The 21220-nt window shown below is 38.0% G+C and overlaps 2 protein-coding genes across 3 annotated transcripts; both read right to left on the bottom strand.

Moving 5' to 3' along the window:
- Positions 1 to 587: 587 nt before the first annotated feature.
- Positions 588 to 5440, bottom strand: il22ra2 (interleukin 22 receptor, alpha 2). 2 transcript variants are annotated; one of them, XM_069659157.1, is made up of 6 exons: positions 5332 to 5440; positions 3823 to 3943; positions 3470 to 3651; positions 3048 to 3190; positions 1804 to 1955; positions 707 to 780 (listed from the first exon to the last, which is right to left on the bottom strand). In XM_069659157.1, exons 1-5 carry the CDS (start codon positions 5393 to 5395, stop codon positions 1812 to 1814), a joined length of 654 nt encoding a protein of 217 aa, XP_069515258.1. In that variant the 5' UTR covers positions 5396 to 5440; the 3' UTR covers positions 707 to 780; positions 1804 to 1811. The 2 variants fall into 2 exon arrangements, with proteins under 2 accessions (XP_069515260.1, XP_069515258.1); XM_069659159.1 differs by lacking the exon at positions 1804 to 1955 and having other exon boundaries at positions 588 to 780.
- A 3132-nt stretch (positions 5441 to 8572) lies between these two features.
- Positions 8573 to 20367, bottom strand: gdf10b (growth differentiation factor 10b). The gene is made up of 7 exons (XM_069658704.1): positions 20143 to 20367; positions 14752 to 14872; positions 14160 to 14341; positions 12580 to 12761; positions 12148 to 12325; positions 11937 to 12049; positions 8573 to 11799 (listed from the first exon to the last, which is right to left on the bottom strand). Exons 1-7 carry the CDS (start codon positions 20213 to 20215, stop codon positions 11458 to 11460), a joined length of 1191 nt encoding a protein of 396 aa, XP_069514805.1. The 5' UTR covers positions 20216 to 20367; the 3' UTR covers positions 8573 to 11457.
- Between the last annotated feature and the right edge of the window lie 853 nt (positions 20368 to 21220).

Raw genomic sequence — 21220 nt, forward strand, 5'->3', positions numbered from 1 at the left:
TGTATTGCAACATGGTGTGTTATTTATGTTTTAAAAAAGTATGATGTTTGTAACTTAAATTAGTGTATCTCTGTTGTGCAACAGCTTTTATTTTGGTAATGTATTAATCACTACTAGTAATACTTTATGTTAAAGCTTGGCTAAATTTGAACTTAAACACAGCTAGTGCAGCAAGCTGCCTATACAGATCCTAGCTATTAGCATTTTTCCCAGAGATTAGCCCTGTAGGCCCAATTATAGGCCTACTCTGTGCTGGTTCAGGGACCAGGACCGACTGAAAAAATATAGAAAATATATATATCACTATGTTAAGTTTTGGCTGTGACCACTAGGAGGTTCAGTGAGCCCCTGAACCAATGCAATCCGCACCTTTTCAGCACAAGACTTTGCGTGAGTGATGTAAGAGTACAGTAATAGATCACACACGAGCCAAGGCAACCCCAGAACTAGCATTTCTATAAACCTGTGTAAGCTTGTAACAGTAGCCTTAAAGACTGGACAAAGACAGTTAAATGGCCAGACAGTCAATAGGCAACACAGAAATGTAAACTTAAAACAATGAGACAGAATTAACCTGTGTGGCTTTATTTGTACTGTAACACACTCAACAAATACATTTGGCAGCTGAACTAGTTATTAGATATAAGTTAGTGTTAAATAATAAAGTGCATCACTTTTTTGGGCACTGACGTTTTTGGCTGCAGCCGTCGAGGTAGCGGTGAAAATTAAAGCTAAACTGATGGAAGTCCAGTCCTTCAATGCGTCAGGTTTGTAGTTTGTCTGAAGCAGAGAGAAGAAAAGACAAAGGAGAACATATTAATGAACAGCACAAAGGAATAGCTCTCCAGAGTTACATTATCACTGTTCTATACTCCGTCGCACATCTAAAAATAGTAAACAGGGTGGGGTGAGCTGAGGTAATTATAGTCATTGTGGAGAAAATCTCCTGCTAACATTTCTCCTCCAGGAGTTTCATTTTCCCTCCCTCTTTCTGTCTCGCTGCCTCAGGCGATTGTTCTGCGACAGCCGATACGTGACTTCTCATTGGATAATCTTTTGTTACAGCAGAGAGGTTACCTTTCACTGGCTAACGATACTGTCCAGCTGGTCTGTGAGGACGCAGTCGCACAAAGCAGAACGTGTAACATATTCTCACAGGTAAAGAAGTGATCTGCACTGAAGTGGTTTAACAAAACACTACTACTAGTTTTAACTCCAGTGAAAGACATTTATCTCCATACTTGGTGATTTTGAATGTGATTTTTTAAAACCCCAAAACTACCTGATTTTCACATGTGCAAAGAGATGTGGTCACATTGTATCACATGTAAACTATGTGGAAAAATGTGGAATTAGAACATTTTCCTGGTGTGATATGAAAGCCCTTTATATTAAGATGTGTTGAAAAAAGTTTTATTGTTAATACATTTATATTTTAAATTAACCATTTAATAGCACTGTGCAACTATGCTTTTAAAACAGTGTAATATAAATTAAGTTGTCATTATTAATATTATGGGTTCCACTTCTTAAGCTAAAAAAACGAATGAATGAAAAGTTGACTTATGATATTGATACGTGGTTCTCAAAGGACAGCAATGCTGCAAACATACAATGATCTTATGGAATATGATGCATTGCTGTATATTTAATGCGTAATGAGTAATTTTATATCTGATACATGAAGTACATTTTGTGGATGATACTTCTTTACTTTTGTATAACCACGGTAATGAAATGAAAGCTTTTCTCAAGGGTCTGAGCTCTTTATCCACCACTGGACAAGACTTTGTGTGTTCATACCTGTGTGATCAGAGCGCAGTGACACATTTCACAGAGCTACGAACGCTACTCTTGGCCCAGCGGGGGATGGTGGTCTGTGCTTGGAAGCAATATTTTGCTTTGTGTTTGAGCTCTCTCAGAAACAGCTTGCAGCACTCCATCTCATGCACCTCCTGAAGAACAGAGAGTAAGACAGGAGACAGATCAGGGGGATGCTTTGGTTGGACTATGATGCATATTTTTACTTAAGCTTCTGTGCAGTGTGGCAGGAAAGTGTGCCTTAAAGCAGAAATGAAATAATGTGTAAGTTGCCCTCGTGTTTTTTTAGTTATTGTTGTACTTCTTCTTCCGCTCTTCTTGTATTTCATATTAGTAATTGTAGAAGTTTTGTAGAAATGTTAAATTTCATTTGTTCCCGGCTCCATGAGCCTATGTGTTACACTGACAGTAATACCTTTAGCCGTTTTCATGCTAATTGATGGATAGAAAATGTATCATAAACATTTCTGATGATTCCGGTTTAATGCTTTAGTCATTTATTAAGCAAAACCAACAATCAGTTTTTGATTCCAGTTTCCACCAATGGGAGGATTTGCAGCTTTTCTCTGTTTTATACCATAAAAAGAATCAGTTTTGGTTTTGTACTACTGTTCATCAATGCAGACATTTGAAGACATTAACTCACCAAGGCCGTTTTCCACTTTTTCTAACAGTTGAATATCTGGCAAAATCTGCATTTCATTAAACTAACCTTTGTTTAAAAGGTTTATAATTTACCACGGCTTTCTATGTAATTTGATACAAACTATAGGGGAAGTAGAAATGAAAGTGGATGTAGCAAATATTACTTTTCCACTGATTTGCGGACTACCGCTGTTAAGCCTTAAATATCCATCACTTATGTTTAGCCTACCTGCTGTGCACTGGATAAAGACCCTCTAGGCTATGCTACAATTTGTTTTATTGTAAGTGCAGAGTGCATACTATACATGTAATTTGTAAATTAAAAATGCAAAGTTTTGTGTCTGTTACTTGTTCTACATGTGTGCATAAACATTTACATAGAAATGCAGAACAAATAAGACATTTAAGAAACACAAAGGTATAAAATAAATTATAAAAACAATCATATGATTTTCCAGATAGTGTATAAAAGCGTATCATCTGCATATGTCAGAGTTTTAAAATATACAATCAAATTGTCTAATATAATTTTTAAAAAATAGCAACCTAATAATAACAATAAGAATAATGTGCATGTATACCTCCTCTCCACTGGTGTGTGTAACGTAGACCTTGTAGTGCAAGCTGCTGTGCATCATCTTGGTGAGCAGTTTTTGGGGCCTCACACGGACCACAATCCCTTGCTCTGTGACATTCAGCCTCAGAGACGGAGGGCTGATTTTGGCTGCAGGCGAGAGGATCGTGTTTATTTTCTCTTTTCTTTGCACAGTGACAAAGCACAAAATCCACATTGAGACAAATTAAACATTTTCTAACTTTTAAAAAGTGGATTTAGTGTAAATTTTGAAGCTTTAGGTTAACTTTGTACTGAAAGCTTTCCTTCAAACATTACATACTTTCCCAGCTCTCTGAACAAAGAACTGTTTTCTTTTTCTTTGTGTCTATTTTTCTTATTGTGTTATTGCATCACTTGATAATGATAAGAATGTGTTAGAACACTTACTGTCCCAACGCGGGCTGAATCTCGGGGAGAGGGCCCAGGCTGATTTGTTGGAGGGCAGCGAGGAAGCGTGCACTCTGGCATAGTACCACTCACTGGGGTCAGAGGTCACGCTGCTTAGGTCACAATGCCGCTTCTGGATCCCCTGACAGTTCTGCACATCTAACCACTGGGGCTCTCCATAACTGAGGAGTAAAGACAGAGACGGACACAGAAATGAACAGGTGATCATTTATTTTTCGTGTAAGCATTAATACCACACAATGACTCAACTAAAACAAAAATGAGGTTGGAATAAATAGTTTTTCTACCTGCCTTTAGTGTGTGTGTGTGTGTGTGTGTGTGTAATGTCTCACATCTTCCACTGGATGTAGTACTTCAGTGAGGCTGTGTTGTTGGGTGGAATCCAGCGCAGGATGTTTTTAAAGTCCATAGAGTCAAACTTCACCTGGGTGGGTGGCGCGAGCAGCACTGGAACTGAGGAAGTCATTCATTACGTTTTGGATTATCAGTAGAAAAGAGTGTCAATAAAATTCTTAAAACAAGAAGTGATTGATGGTGGTAATTACAATGTGACAATGTTACAGTTTAATTTAGCATCCGCTTTTGTCCAAAGCGACGTACATCTGAGAGTTAGTTCTGCGGACCGAATGGAGTTTGATAGCTCGTTCCACCACCTGGGGACTACAGAGGAGAAGAGTCTTAGAGACTTAGGGCCCTGTTGTGATGGGAGTACCAGGTGCCTTTCATTGGCAGAGCGTAGTGGGCGTGAGGGAGTGTAGACCTGGATGAGGGCGTTCAGATAGGAGCTGTTTTTGTTGCTGTTTTGTAAGCGAGCAACAGGGTTTTGAATTCGAATACAGGCGGCAACTCCAGTGGAGTGACAGGCGGCAACTCCAGTGGAGTGACGTGCTGTTTTGGGTTGATTGAAGACCAGTCGCGCTGCTGCGTTCTGGAACGTCTGCAGAGGTTTGAATGTGCATGCAGGAAGGCCTGCTAGGAGGGAGTTGCAGTAGTCAATGCGTGATATTACGAGAGCCGGTAGCAGCAGTTGTGTTGCATGCTCTGACAGGTAGGTTCTGATAATTATTACACCAAAACTCTTTAGGAAAGCACAATAAAATTTGAGTGAAACCCATTTGAAAATACAAAAAGACAGCTCAGGATTTATGCTATGATTACTTATAGCAGCTTCATAATAACAACAACAGAACAAGTAATATTCAATCACATTTGATTGCCATTCAAATAGATGATATATGGGCTCTGAAATGATAATAAAATTCAGTGTACGGTGGGACTTAAGGGATTTCCTGAACCTTCTTTATCTTATCCATCCATTATCTTAAGGTTTAAAACCAAAGCTTAACAAACAACAGTTAAGTAAGTTACTGTTCTGCCCGACAGTAACAGTTATTTGATGTATTGTGTTTAGATTTTTCTAAAAGGATTCCTTATTATCTCCTGGGTCAGGCCTAAAGTAAGTCAAATTTAAACTTTGTTCATCGCCTGTTTGTATTTCTATACCACAATATGTAACGCTATTTCAGATTCACTGTTTTGTTGCATTTTATCCTGAATTAAACACATGACATCAAGCATAAGTTAAAAACACAAGATGCTCATAAGGTCACGAGTGTGTATTATCTAGTATTAATAAGTTCTGTAAGTGATTTGTTTTTTGTGTGAACCATTAGCTTTAAGTTAGAGTCCACTCGTCTCAGCTTCATGTTACAAACATCAACCTGAGGGAGAATTTGGTGATTCAAGCTGATACCTGACAGAAATAAATCATTTCAATTGAAATCAATTCAAACATAAAATAACAACAATAATCCACGTTGTAAAAAATAAATACTATATACCTTGTTCTGTGACACAGTCGCCCAGATTCCCCAGCAACACGGCTCCGAGCAGTAGACGGTTCATGGCGGTGAAGCTGTTGATAGATGACAGACAGGCCAACAGACAACGAGCCACACTTGACTGACGCTGCTGGCAACATGAACCTAACATTTAACATAGACCAACTTCCTTCTTATGCATGATGCTTTAACCTTTTATGGTATTAAGAACACACCGGGGATGGCTCCACACAGAAGTACACCTTTGTGCAATTTACATGTGACGTAGTATTTTACAAATGTTCCAGCCTGATCGGTGTTATACCTCAGACATTTGACGTAATGATGCAGTCACAGACTGAACAGTCACCTTCAGTTTCCTTTACACGTCACAGGTTTTATTTGATGGAAATGTTTTAGAAATCTAAGGAAAAAAAGTATGATTATTAATTGCTCAACAAAGTGGTTCTTAAGCTTTCTCACTTGAAAGCTTTAAAATGCGTTCACCCCTCCACCACGTATACCACAAACCACGTCCTTTCTTGTTGATCATTGAAAAAGATACAAGTATGAACTATTACCATCAAACGGAGATACAGGGTCCCAGGTTTTAATAAGGTCAGCCTGGAGCATCCTTTTGTTCATCAGTCCATTCTGGTCAATTAAATATGGAGTTAAATCCCAGATCTAAAGGGCCTTGAATACTGTACATAGGACTAAAAGTTGTTCCATTTAGTTATCATGCACGCATTTCCGTCTGTGTTGTGCAAATTAAAATGTAAGTAACCGCCAGAGTTTTTGATTCAAAGACCAAAAAGTAAAAACAAACCAAATAGCAAAATAGACTTGTTCATACTTTTCATTTGACTGATTTGTTTCATGAGCATTTCTTGTTTTTGTTTCTCTCAAAACAAAGCAGACTTTTTAGAGACCCCAGCTAGAATATTGTATAAGCAGGAAATAATGTTATACTTTAATAAGCCTTCTTCACAGCAGATGTTTTGATGAACCGGGGCCATAGGCTTCAGCCGTCAGTAACTCGTAATTCCCAAATAACCCTTCTTCAAATGAAGTTCGATAAGTTGTGTGAGGACTTAGCAGCCCTTTGTTCTCTGAAGGTCAGAAACATTACCACAACTCATTTATTACAGGAACAAGTGATGGAAACCTCTTCAGTTAACTGTAAAATGTGTGACCCACTGAATCACCATGACAGTGCAACAAGCCATTATTGTGTGTGTGTGTGTGTGTGTGTGTGTCAAAAAGGTGACAGGTGACATCTTATCTACTTATTGCCCGCACTTCATGATTCTACTCCGTCAATTATTTTATTATGTCATTAAAGGATTTATAAAAATATATACAGAAGCTGCTGAGATTCTATTTTTAGTGCAGATTATTTATCTAAATTTACTGTGCAAAGTTAATATTTCACATCATTACAGTTTGACTGCAGTTTATCAAGTATGCAGTTGTTTTTAATAAATGTTTTCAACCTTATTTTGAATACTTGTCCGTCATGTTCAGTGTGTGTTTGAAACACTTCTATGCAGTGTCAGTTAAACCTGTACATCCTTGTACTGCAGAACCCATATAACTATGGTTGTCACTCAAATGATCTACACCACACTGTTAAGATTACTGACTCCAAGAATAAAGAATACAAAATTCATCTTTTTCATAAATTAATTGGGAGCAGATTAAAAGTAATGGATAAAAAGATTAAAATAATAGCTGGAAGTGGAACTCAAGGGAAATGGATGAACTAACTTTAATAGATTATGGGTAAAAGCTCAAAATGAGTGAATACATTGTTCAAATAGCTAGTGAAAAAAATATAGATAAATGGTTGAAATTGTTACCTAAAATAATGTTAAGTTAAATTAAGAACCTAAAAGTGGATACATTGTTGAAATATAAAGCTAAAAGTAATGAACAAATGGTGGATGAATGGTTCAATAGTAAGCTAAACATTACAAACATAAGTAAGATTAATGAATGAAATAACTAAAAATATATATATAAAACCTTTAAATCTGTTCTCTACAAAGTGGACCACAGTAATCGTTATAGTAATGGATTGATGGGGAAAGGTAACGGATACATGGTTTAAATAGCTTTAAGTTACAGCTAACAGTTCAAACAAGAAGCTAAAAGTAAAGGATTAACGCTGAAATCCTAAAAGTCAAATGTTTGGAAACGCTCGTATTGTATACATTGATAAAATAGTAAACTAAGAAGCAGATAAAATTGATGAAATTGTTATACAAGGGTAACTGATAAACTAGTTTATAAAGGGTTAAAAAGCTAAAATAAGTTAATAAATGGATTTAATAGGTTAAAGAAATTACACAAACAGCTGTATTAAAAATAATGTTCAAAAGTAATAACTTTGAGAAAGTAATTGGATTTATTATCGGTATAAAAAGCTAAGGGCAATGGATTAATTGTGCAAAAGTTGATAACTATTGAAACTGTTTGCTAAAAAAAGTGGTTGAATTGTTAAAATAGATAAATTAGCAAAGAGAAAAAAAACATTTAAAATATAAAATAATGATTAAATAACGAATGGATAAATGGAATTGTTGCAAAAAATAATATACTGGATTAGCTTTAAGTTGCAGATAAATTAAGTTAAATTAGCTAGCTAAAAGTAGTGGATAAAATACATTAAGTGTTAAAGATAAAGCTAAAATGAGAGGATCAATGGATGAAATAGTTTATTGGTTAAAATCTGTAATAAATGAGCTGTTCGTGTGTTCAGTTTCTGTCTCTCTAGGAAGCAGCAGCATTTATGCAAACCTAATCCAACCAACCTAACAATTAGTTTATCTACAGAATAACAAACATGCATTTTGCAGTATTCAGCTTTATACAATCTAATATGACTGTGCAAAGTGTTGTTGATAAAGTTAGTTTATCTAACAGGGCTGTTATCAGACACAAAAAAAGGTCAGGAGCCACAGCAGCAGATTACCAGGAACCTTCAGCTCTTTCACCTGCAAACCACATTACAAGATTGATTTCAGTATACCTCATAGGAAGTAAAAATGGAGGTTTGTTATCAACTCTTACTGGAAACAAGAGGTTGCTCCCAACTCCCACACACACACACTCACAGCAAAGAGGAAGGAAGCGTAACAGACATCTGTGTACACACAAACACAAAAGAGGCTTCCCTTGTCACAAGGGTGGTTGGTTTCAGAGGAAGGAACATGGATTGCTCAGCCTCTAAGCGAGAATTAGTCTGCTGAACTACATCTTTATAACAACTTCCCTTCTTTTAATGGCTAACATTTCACATACAGTAATTTGATGATTACATTTTGAATAAAGATTTAGGTCACACGACATTGCACCATTAACCACGCCATTTATTTGAACAGGATACAAGGAGAAAAAAGGTAGGAATTCACATCTTATTTGAGACAGTGTAATGGTAAAGAAAGAAATAATGGCACCGCTAATAAAGGACGTGGCTGACAACAGGGAATAGCAGAAAGACACTTGTTAAGGATTATGTACAGCTAGGTAACATGTTAAGTGTTTGAGGTTAAAGAAGGGCTATTATGCGGTTTCACATTTTAAGACATGCAGGGGTTGACAATGAGCACAATTTTCCAATGGCACTCTGGGCCAGTAACTTTCCAAATTCACTGGCCCTGCCATTAAAACCACTAGCCCTGAAATAATTTTCAGTACTATTTTAACGTAAAATTCAGTTTCTCCTTATGTAAGGGTTTTTATTACTGAATGTGCGTTCAGTCAATTGTAGAACTATTATAAAGTCTTGGTTCAGCAAATCTGACACCCACATGAATAAGTAGTTATAGCTACAGTTGCGTTACTTATAAGCTGTACCAACCATTACTGACGCTGTTAAAATGTATGTTTAGTTAGCGTGATCAGCCCGTGAGAGTAACTTTTTGAAACAAAAACTTACCGTCTCCTACTTCCTGTAGCCGTTAAAAGAAAACCGCGGCACATCCGCTCTGTGAACGGTCTGTTTATGTAGCCGCAGCGCTAACGTGCACCGGGACGAGCTGCAGTTGATAACAGGAATACACACACTTGTTGCCACCTCACGCAACTGCCGTTTGACTCAAGCATCCCGCAGGCACATCTGTGACGGCAGGAGCATCGCGTGCATGTTTACGGTTCACAGGCAGGTGACTGACACACAGACTCTGCATGCACACAGAAGTCAGTTTACTCTGTGCTCTCAATAAAAGCTGCACTACGTGATATCAGACGGACTTTTCCTGTTCTATGTGTGGGAAGCACCACTATGGGTGTTACGTGAGCGTTGGGGGAAGTAAATCTCCCTCGCGTGTGTACAAAAAAATATGTGTGTGTTTATACTAGTCCGCGGTAGCTTGCTAACGTCAATTAGCGTGTTCTAGATTGACAGGTTTTTCTACACGCTGCAGCAGGCTTCTCAGAGCTGGCCAATCAGAAGAAAGCGGGCTTGTAGGGGCGGGGTTTCTTAAAGGGTCAGAGCTGACTGAGCAAAATTAGCATAATACCCCCCCTTTAATGGGCTTGCCAGTTTTCCAAGCATTCACTCCAACTGGGAATCAATACTCTTCTTTTCATACTTAGAATTGGTGGATTGAAAACTTTTGCACAAATAAAAGTTTATTTTAATCAGTCAGCGTCATTTCGAAAATTTCCTGTTGTTCACTTCAGCCAACCAGACTGTATTCACACATTCAACAGTGTAAGCTTGGGAATACAAACAAGATATATTTTCAGTTTTTTAACAAAAACAACAACCTGATACAGAACAGTCAAAGTTTAAAGTGCCGACACAAAGCTCAATACAAAGTATAACAGTCTGTTTAATCTGACTTTATCCGCTAGTGCAAGATTGGCTCTCATTTCATGAGAAAATTAGAAGTTTAAGCTGCATTTAGTGCTTTTAAAAAGACAAACTGAAACAAAGCACATTTCTGCAGCAAGGATTCCTTTAAATTGCTTGATTATTCTTTTTCATTTAATATCACAAACACTAATAAGTAATACTTTAATAAGATTTTAACAATACTAATACCATGTTATTTTATCATTTGTCCCTTGTGGGCCTTCTCCTAAGCTAGCAGCACATTAGAGTGGATGCAACCAATGCTCTACGGTTCCATATCACTCTGTATTCATTGAGCCATTCTCACTAATGATTCAATTCAATCTGAAGGACTTCATCTGACCAGTCTTGTGACGTAACCCTCTCCCAACCCAAATAATCAATGTCACTCAGAAAAATGTCACAATACAGAAGACGCTCAAACGTCTGACAGACTAAAGCATTTGATCAAGTGCAAATAAGGAAGAGGACATTCCGTTTTCTTTGCCAGACAGAATACAGTATTTTGACATTTGAGCAGAGTAGATGATGAAACGGTATGTAAATATTGTAATAACTATGTTTCATTATGCATTACAGGAAATGAAGTTTAGACCCTTTAGTACATTGAGTGCAGCGAAGCCTTGAAAGGCGAGTCTGTACACGATGAAGGTAACAGGTAACAATCTGCAGTATTAAGTTGAAATCATGGCATTTATATTCTGCTCAAGCTGATGGAGGAAACGTTTTTCTGAACTTTGCAGGAGTTGAGAGAAGAGATGAAACTACTTCCTGGGTGTTAGTTTCTTGATTTGCTGCTGAGAAAAATGCTAACGATATATTTAATGCTAACTACCTCAACACCCAAGGCTGGGATCAGCATGAACGTGATTTATAAGAACAAAGAAGATGTTCAGTACGTGCGCATGACACAATCAGTCAAAGTGTTGTAAAATGAGTTTTTTTCTTAATCACTAGCACAGCACAGTGTGATTGCTGCAGAATGGATCATAACGGTCATACATTTATAGTTAAAGAAGAAGCTAAATAAGCTCATTTTTGTGTGTTTTGATTTGGCAATCACCTTGATCTATTTAATATGACAATTCTAAGTCCATTCCGCTGGTGTAACTCTAATAGAAATTGCTTTGCCAAAATTAAGTTAACAAAAGGCTGCTCGTTGTGCTGCTCTGACATTTAAAACTGTAAATGATTTTAGGAGCACAAAAAAAAGAGCTAGGTTTCTGATTGAAGGAAATTTGACCTACTAACATATGGCTGCTTAAGGGATACAGGCTCCGCCTTCAGTGACGGTAGCCCTCAGCCTGTTCATCTGGAGCTAATTCAACCAAAACTGGGCGTCTCTCGTAACCGGAGCGGATCTCTCCGATGTTTTGTGTCTCGTCTTCTTCCAACCATCCGCCTTGCCTGTACTCATCCTTCTGTTTCTCCTCGTCTTCACACACGACTTCATCCTCTGTCAACTCCCCGATACGCAGGCGGATGTCATCGGAAGAAACATGTGTCTCTTCTGTCACATCAGTGGTTGGCAATAGAGGTGTGGGTGAGTGAGGCTCCACTTCTGGCACACTGACCTGCTCCTGAACCACTCCGAAGGTCAAATGCTTCAGTCGACTTTGGATGTCCTTTAAAGACACAAAGAGAAACCATTGGATAAGTGTCCCAACAGTAGGGACACATTTTTTTAAGCTTATATGTCCTGAATATTTTCCTTTTTGATAAGAGTTGTCCAATAAAACCAGAGTTGGCTGGATGAACTTACCATAGACTTTGGGAGAGAAGAAGAGGGTGTGGTCTTTTTTTTGTAAACCATGAAGAGGATTAAAACCAACACAATCAGGCCCAACACGCAGCCCACGATGATGTAGACGTAAACTAGACAAACCAGATGTAAAGTTAATACATTTACAGACAGAAAAATATCCATAAGGACAAACAGGGACGTAGGGAAGTTAAAAAAAAAATCACTCAACAGTTCGCCTCAGCTGGTGTCTTCTGTAACGGATGGGAGCAGTAGTCTTGTGTGGCAATAACGGACATCCCCTGCATCTCTCCCTTGATCTTCAGACAGTGTGTCTGCTGAGCAGTGTCCACTGGAAGAGTCTCCTCACACACACTCTCCACACAGCTGAAACCGTGGGGTTGCTCTTTCTGTGCACACAACACACAGTGATGCAGACAAGTAATTTGGATACACAATGCATTACTACCAATAAAAAATAATACTACATTTGCAGCAGTATTTTCTTCTTCTGACTCTACTAAATCAACTATAAACATTACTATTGTTTCACTAAAGTAATAATGAGAAAACTGATACTGAGTCTTGAGCTTATTTCTTCTGCGTTTACTGATTCATCAATTTTATAACAAACTTTAGAAGATGTGAATCTGTGCAGTCTGACCTGGTTCAAGATCACAACGTCGTACTTAAATTCAGGTAGCTGTTCACTGAATTGTGGGTCATGACTTCTTCTCTTCCTGACAAGCCCTTTTTTGTGGTGAAACCACCAGGGATGTATGAAGTGAAGCTGGACAATGTCATCCTTCTGGGCGGTGACATTAACTGCTGGAAGGTCCACAATACCTGGAAACCAACAATAACATATCTTTATAGTTAAGTGCATCTAAATGTAACAGATAATGTTTAGAATAAAAACAGTCTGTCTGATAGAGCAACATTTTCAATATTTCTACACCTGCTTTGTTCACCTCAAATAGCAGTCTTTTTCTGCAGCCAAAAACTGTTGATCACTGGAATAGTGTGAAACTGTCAGCAGGAAAGTATGCTATGATGCTGTTGTGGTCATGGTGGTGGCGTGTTTTGTTTACATTTAAATCACGTGTGTCCAGGGTCCAAAATTTACTATCTTAACCTAATGCTAAAAAATAACAGAACATATGTATTTTTCAACCTGCCCTTAAAATTACAACATACCAATAACAAAGCATGCAAAACATACAGGTGGAGTCAACAATCCTCCAAAAGCAGCTGACCTGATTTATTTCATTTGCCATTGTAGATTTCTCCTCCCATTGTTAATTTTGAACCCTGCATGCATGCTTATAAATGTGCAGGTTATAATATTAATTATTACTAGGCTGTCATTCATGCATAACTAAAATTAAACCTGTTACACAGCAGAGATAACTTACATTATTCTATAATTTTATTCTAACACTATGGGGTAGGTGTTAATCATAAAAGGTCAAAATTATACTTATTACTGGAAAAACTGTATTGTGTCAATACGCATCATTTTAGACTAGAAAGATAATGTGCACAGTAACCGTGACAATTGAACTCTATTTTTAATAGTTAATTGGCCGCTTTAGTTATGACTCAACGTCCAAACTGGTTATGCCCCAAGCAGGGCTCACGTGAGCCGCTATCTACCGGCTGCTGTCCGGCAGATAAAGATATCAACGGCCAAAATGTCTGGTGGGAAAATTTGCAAAATAAATAATTAAAAAATTTGTAATGGCGTATTGAATAAACTATTGTATTTATTAAATACGTATTGCCATGAGATCTTAAATATAAACTTATACAGCCTTTGCCTTCACTGTTAAGACATCAAGAGACGGACAGGTGGAGACGGACAACGGCAAAGTGTTCCCATCATTTTCTTGGTACTCTGCAAGATGCAGTGCCGATGATGAGAGCGCTACGTGGCTTCGGCAGGCTGAAATTCTACTCTGACTGGGCAAAGCTGGGCAATTTCCATGTCGAGTGTGGCTGCAGAACGTGGATTCCCAATGGCTTGGATGGCTTCAACCTTGCTAAAGCCCTGACCTAAGAGGCTATTTGTCAAACGCTAATTTGGACCGACGAGGCAATTTTTTTTTAAACATTTTTTTAGACCTATATTGGCTTCTTCATGTAGCTTATTTTAAACGTTAATGGAATGCAAAAACATACATTTAGGATGATGTCAAAAAACGTTTCATTGTAAGCTCGGTGAATGTGGACACTAATACTCACATTTCTGACTTGCTTGAGAGTCCATGAAATAGCTGAAATTGATTCCCTCAGGAGGAGCTGATTCAGACTCATTGTCTCCAACCACAGCAGTTACACTGAGGTAGTAGTCTTCACTTGGTTCACAGAGAGATGACAAGCTAATTTGCTGAGTTGGTGGTTCCACCCAATGCTCGACTGGAGGCCTGAGGAAACAGATAAGTAAAGAGAAAATGTTGTGAAAAGGAAGAAATAACCCTGATGATGCAATAACTTATCCCACTTGAGGACTAAACATGTATATCAGAAAGCCTGCATTTCAACCTTGGGTTGTAGAGTTTGAAAGACATTAACATTAATATGCATGAAATGGGGGAAAAAACGCTATTGGTTGCTTCATGAGAAATGTAGAAACAGCTATTTGTTTCGCAACATTCACACTCGTGCCAAAGATACAAACTATAATCATAAGTCTTAATTCAGATTAAACACATCTGGGCTATATGTAGTTAAATTTGTTAATAAGCAAGATTATGTCAAAAATGGGTTTGAACAGGTAAACAGAGTTTACACAGCAAATGTGTACGAAGAGAAAGACAACCCTTCTTGTATTTACCGAGTTAAATAGCCGACGAAGACTTTGAATCTTAGTCCAGGCGGGTGTCCGTCATAACTCCACTTCAGAACATTCTGAAGCAGATTTCGGCAGTCCAGGGTCACATTTATCGGCGGCTCCACTGCGGGAAAAAAACACACAATTAAGACTGGAGAAATTGTAAAGCACACACATTTGACACTGAAAGGCCAAAACCATGAAATTAATATCAGACCAATAAGTTGTTATATTGTGGGTGGAAGTCACTATTAACAGAGTTTATCAGAATGTTGTTGTTTGGAAGGATATAGTCTGACAATAGCAATTCATTAAATGTATGTGGCGGAAACACTGCTGCTTCTCCAAGTCCGCCGCATTTACAAAATAAAAGAATGACATGTTGTCATCTTAGATGGTGGATGTGCACCCGGGGACAGCACACACAGGCATGATGGGGAAAAAAGGCGATCGTTAGGTAGGTAACTGCAACAGGCATGTGCAGAGATGTTCAAGGTGTGTGGACACGAGCTAGGGCAGACTCAGAGAGAGGGATTGATCGCGAGCCCAGAAGTGTTATTGCACCTCTGAGGGTGGGGCAACTGCGGTTGATTATTTTACGATTGGTTCGAGAAAATTTATGACGACATAAATATCCTCACTGACCACGCCCAATTTAACCCCAGCGTCAGGGAAGTTAACAAAGTAAGAATGGCAATAACCCCAGTTTGGATTAAAAGTCATTTCTAAACCTTTTAACATGCTTACAAGTATGTACATAAGACTTTAAATTGCATAGTGAGAAGGATTTTGTGGATTTGGGTTTCCAGGGGCTTTATTGGAAGATAAGGGTAGAGCGCAGCTTTAATCCCGCACTCAATTTTCTCAGTGGAATCTAGCTGAAAGTTCTTGTCATGTCCTCTGAAGGCGACATAAATACAGAGAACCTGAGAAAAAAACCCAAATAACTTTGCAATGCACTACTTCCTCAAATCCTCGGAGAACATAACTGTTAATTTTTAACCAAACTTCGTAAGCGATCCTCACTTCAGTGCTGTGACTCACAGCTTCTGTAAAACTTCTGCAGCAATATAAGAGAGCTAAAAGATTTGATTAGCAGGACTGATGAAAACTGCCCCCATACAGTGCGTGTTTACACAAGCCTGACGTTTCATCAGTTACAGGAAAGACTTACTTCATAGCTTTGTTGTTTCCACTGCAAACAGACGCAGACACACACCACTGATCACTCACTTGCTTTCTTTTTTAGCAAAAAGCATCAGTTATAAATCATCAAAAAGGCTCACCTGTTAGATAATGATTTAAGCATTTTTATCACCGAGTTATTGTGTGAAGACAAACCAGCATATTTTACACATTTATAATGTGAGAAATCATGCTTATTTTCATTAGGCCATCACAGTGCATGTAGACACTAGGACTGTTTCTCTATCAATGTAAATGCAGCCAAAGTGTAAGGTTTAATTGAGTTCACCAGCTCAGATTTAGCGCACAGTGTGGTTATCAGATTATCACACCGATAGCATTTTCTGCAAGTGTTAAAGGAAGAAAAACAAGACCGAATTCAGAAAACACGCAACGCTTAATACAGAAAGGTTTCAAGAAAGGCTGCGTTCTGAAACACGCCCTCCATACGTTTATGAGTCGTCTTATCAATAAGCTAAAGATGAAAATTTACATTTTAGTTTCATTTCAACTGTGAAAGAACATTTCCTTGCATGCACGTGATGAAACACACCAACAGAAACCAAGTGCGGCTCAAAAACAAGCAGAGGCGTGAGAAGAGTGAAAGAGAAATCACAGATGGAACCATGTTAAAGAAGTGATAACCGCAACAGTTAGGTATGGTCGCTGAGGGCTGTGACCACAAGGTAGCACTAAACACACACACACACACACAATATTTATTTCCCATATTTCACTTCTCTCTTATTTTCAAGCACTTTAAATGACGTTTTTTTGAAATAAAAAATATATTAGTCATCGTAAGTCTTGTCATTGCACGTATGCAAAAGCTTTTACACAAAATATCCCATCTGTGAAAGAATTTGCAAATATCGCCTAAATGATTTGCAGCAAGGACATATTCACAAACCCATTGCAATGATACACAACGTAATGTACAAACTGGAACATTATTTAAATTGACATGTTTTAAAACTCCTTGTAGTTTTTAACTAAAGCTTAAAACATTCAAATTCAAACTGAGAAACTGATTTCAATAAACCAGTAACAACGTTTGAACAGTCAACTTTATGAACAAGATCAAACCCCAGCAGAGGAAAAGCACAAATTATATCCGAAACATTTAACAATCTGCTTTGTTACTATTAACCTATAAACATGTTCAGTGTTACATTATGAAGACAGAATACAGCAGCAGACAAGGCTGAATGGTTTGTGCAAACAAGGCAAAACCCACTTTCAGAAGCAGGAAGAGAGAACAGATGTAATCAGACATTTTAAAAAGGAGGTCACTGGCTGCAGAACACATGTCACAAAATGACTGTCAACCTTCTGAGTGCTGCTTAAAAAACACTTCCTAAAAAAGTTCATCAACAAATTCAGTTAGTAGCAAGCGGTCCCAAAAGGTTGCAATGCAATAATTATGCACAAATGTTTGTGTACACAAATTGTAGCATGCTAGCACAGTAAGTTAAGATTATCCCTTACTTCTGCTTCTGCATCATTGAAGTACTTTTACTATGTAAATATATGGTTAAATGTTGATGTTAATACCTTTATTTTTAATTCAATGTCTTTTTGTTTTTGCAAATTCTACCTTTGATATCTTTAGATTCTTATTTTTATGTTTGTTTTGGGCCTCTGCTATAGAACTTGTCAGCATCCACCTAGACATTTTGGCTAATTTTAGCCGTAACAGCATCATTGCGTAACAGCATCATTGTCCCTAAGAGCCATGACTGTGAGCCAGCATGCACAATACCAAAGCCCTGCTAGCTTATCTAAATGCCTTGTAGTCATCTAAATGCCACAAGTGTGAGGGGCCACATACTACATCAAACTCAAACTTGAGGTCCTCAGACACAACTAGTAAAATTCTGATGAAACTTGACACATTATGGGATTTTGTGTTCCTCATTGACAAACATTAAGGCTGGTGGTCCTGATTGCGGTTGGTGCAATGAAGCACCAAAACATCTCAGTTTTATTGCAAAGTTAAGCAACTTTGGCCGGCCTAAGATGTGCCCGCATCTTTCATGTTTACTTGTGTGATATTGATCCAATCATGTCTTAGTTAAAAACAACACTGGCTAAAAGGGCTGTCCCTTTTCCCAAAAATCAAGTTTGTTCGAATTATATCGAACCGTAACATCAACAACCATATGTCAATAATTTGCCCTCCAGTTCTCAAGAGGATTCATAGGTCAAAACTCAACACTCAAGAAAACAAAACTAGGTCAAAACCTAGTATGTGGATGACCGCATCAGGTCAATGTGCGCTCTTGTGGGCAATGTGTTACAAGGACTGTCCTTATGAGGCAGATGACAACGTGTTTGAAAGCAGGTGCGCGCTGCAGACACACTGACAAAAGTCGTCACTGTGTAAACACACATTTACAACTTGTGACAACCACAGTGGCAACAATAAACACATTCAGCTTGACATAAACACCAGAAGCCCACAGTTGTGCCCACATGTCCTCGGTTTGACTGCAAACATACACAGATACAGGTTAAACACCTGTTCAGTGACTGAATAGATCATCATGAACTCTCAGCCTTGAAAAATGATTGATTATGGTTTCTAATCCCTCGACACAAAGCAACTCATCTTTGCAGGGATACATTTCCAGAAAATCCCTTGAGATAGGATGGATTTTCTAAAACAAATTAATGTTTAGAAATTGCAGTTACAAGTGATTTCCTTCTGTGGTATATCAAGAATGTAAACTAATCAATAATAATGCTATAAATGCTTCCTGAGTTGCTACTTCAGAGATGATTTCAATTCCCTCTCACCAATTTCACTTCATATGTCGATAAACGCTGACACTGTTATGCTCAACAAGAAAAGCTTACACTGGCCACAGAGAAGAAACCTGTAACGGTTAACTATTCTAGGGCTACAACATAAACTTAATAGAAAGACATCTGTGTTGTTAAATTTAGCAGAACCTATTAAAACATAAATCGATGTTAACACCCTGTAATTGTGTTGAAATGTAGGCTAAAAAACTTTTTAACAGCGTTGCCATTTTTGGCAGTGTGACTGATAATAGGGCAGCAACTGATAGTCATTTCCATAATCTATTAATGAGGCAAAGAAAAGCAGAAAATACAAGTGAGACGCTGGAATTGTGACAGCCCCTGCTTATGCCAAGAGTATGCTTGGTTTAGATATAGGTACCAATGTCTTCTTTGAGGTGTCAGGGGAGCTGATGGACATGTCCTCCCAGATCTGAAGAACCTGGGCCCATTGCTCCCAAGGATATAAAATCCCAGCTTCCTGCTAGACTTGATAGTTTGATTTAGTTTATTGTGTTAGTTCACACCTTCCACTACATTATATGACTTCACACATCTCACAATCATTGTTATTATTCGGTTATTAGAGTTATTTTTTATTTTGGCAATCTGTAGATATGAAATGATCTGAAATGAGACGAGATTTTGACCATTTTACATCATTGAAGTTATACTATTCCTGAGTGGTTTTATTTTTGGCTTCTACTGGGTTTGATGACTACCTGTTTTACTAAATATTGACTCTGCAAAATAAGACTTCTTCTTATAAAGAGAACTGCATATGTTTGCTGACGTACATCAGAAAACCAAGGTGTCTTGTGTAATACCGAAAAGTAGAAAGAGGAAATAAAGAAAAACCCCTAAGACAGACGGCACATGCACTAAAGTGACTTTGTTCCAGCAATATGTCATATTTGGTGACACGAGTCTATCCGATTTATATTTATGATATTAGACAGTTAACACTTGACTATGTAGCATCTTAAAACGTTTTAAAATGTTCACAAGCTTTGTGACTTAAACATTTTACAACCGCATCACAACTGCTCTCCAGCTGAAGTATGTATGGTTAAGTTAAACCTTAAAACACCTTGATAACAGAGGAGAATTGGCCCGTGTATTGACTATTTTCAGAACAAATTCTCCCACTTCCTTACGGAAGAAAGCTAGCAAGAATCCACCGTATTGTCCAGAAATCCGTTCTCATCAAACCTTTCCAAAGGAAATAGCCACGGCATGCCGCATACACTGAATTACCATTTTGTGAGACGTGAGAGAAATTAGGTCTTACTTACTGGTTCAGTTTAGGACTGCAGAAACAGGCTAATAGTAGCAGTAAGAGTGTTAGCACAGATTGAAGTTAGCTAGTAGAACGCTTGTTGAAAGAAAACGTTAGCTTCTTACCTTGGCCTGCGAGAGCTTGTAAGCAGACGAAAGAGACGAGAACAGGATAAAATACCGTTCCAACCCGACCCATACTCAGTCAGTAACAACGATGCTCGTTTTTCCTCAAGATTTCCGACTTTACATCAAAGAGAGATGCTATCTTATCTAACGTTTCATCGCGCAACAGCCTAGGAACAACAACAGCTCGCCTTTCCCGAAGCCAGCTGCGTTTCTCTCACTGCAGATCCGTTGGACATTACAAAACGGATGCTAACCCTCCCCATTGCTGCCTTTTCAAACCTCGGAAATGTAGGCTTCCAAATAATAAAGAGACCAACTTACGGTTGTTTCAAACGAGAAATGAAGTTGCATTAAGAACATTTAACAGCAACATAAAGAGATACAGTAAATTAAGACATGTTAGATAAATTGAGTAATATATCTGCTAAAATCAAATCAAATAAATCATAAAAGTATCAGTCCTCTCTCTTAAATGCTTCCCTTTAAACGTATATTTATGCTTGTTCACCCGAAATTCTTGCAATTTGCAACTTATTACAAGTGGTTTAGTAGTGCACTACTTTTCGAGTCATTTTTTTAGTATTTCTGCGTCGTGTAAGTCCAAATAAAAAATGTCCGACAGCACATGAATGCAGCAAAATTTGCTTCATGTTTGTGTCACCATACCGGGAATCACCAGCCCTTCCCAGGACTTTTTTCCCTCCGCAAAAAGCCTTCTTTCTCCTACCAGGAAATACATTTATTTATTCAACTGATAAACCAATGTGTTGACGGCGGATCAATATTTAAAAACACATTCTATGAAGTTTTTACCGTAAATATAACTTATAGAACAGAATATGATTTAAAACACAGGTAATGCTAGATTTGGGTGTGTTGTGAGCATGAGTATACCTGTATGGCATTTCTACAGACAAAAATAAATATAAGTGAAGAGGCTTCTGGGTGAGCCAATAAGTCTACATGTGCAAGCTGCTGTATGACATGTGGTATGTTAGAAAATATACTAGCCTATCATTTGTGGGATACTCTTTGGTTCAGTTCTGTTCTGATTATAACAAAGTATGTTTTTCTA

Source organism: Semicossyphus pulcher, unplaced genomic scaffold, assembly GCF_022749685.1.
Source record: "Semicossyphus pulcher isolate SPU_LCO1_2020_fin unplaced genomic scaffold, fSemPul1.0.p SCAF_12, whole genome shotgun sequence".
Taxonomy (NCBI): Eukaryota; Metazoa; Chordata; class Actinopteri; order Labriformes; family Labridae; genus Semicossyphus; species Semicossyphus pulcher.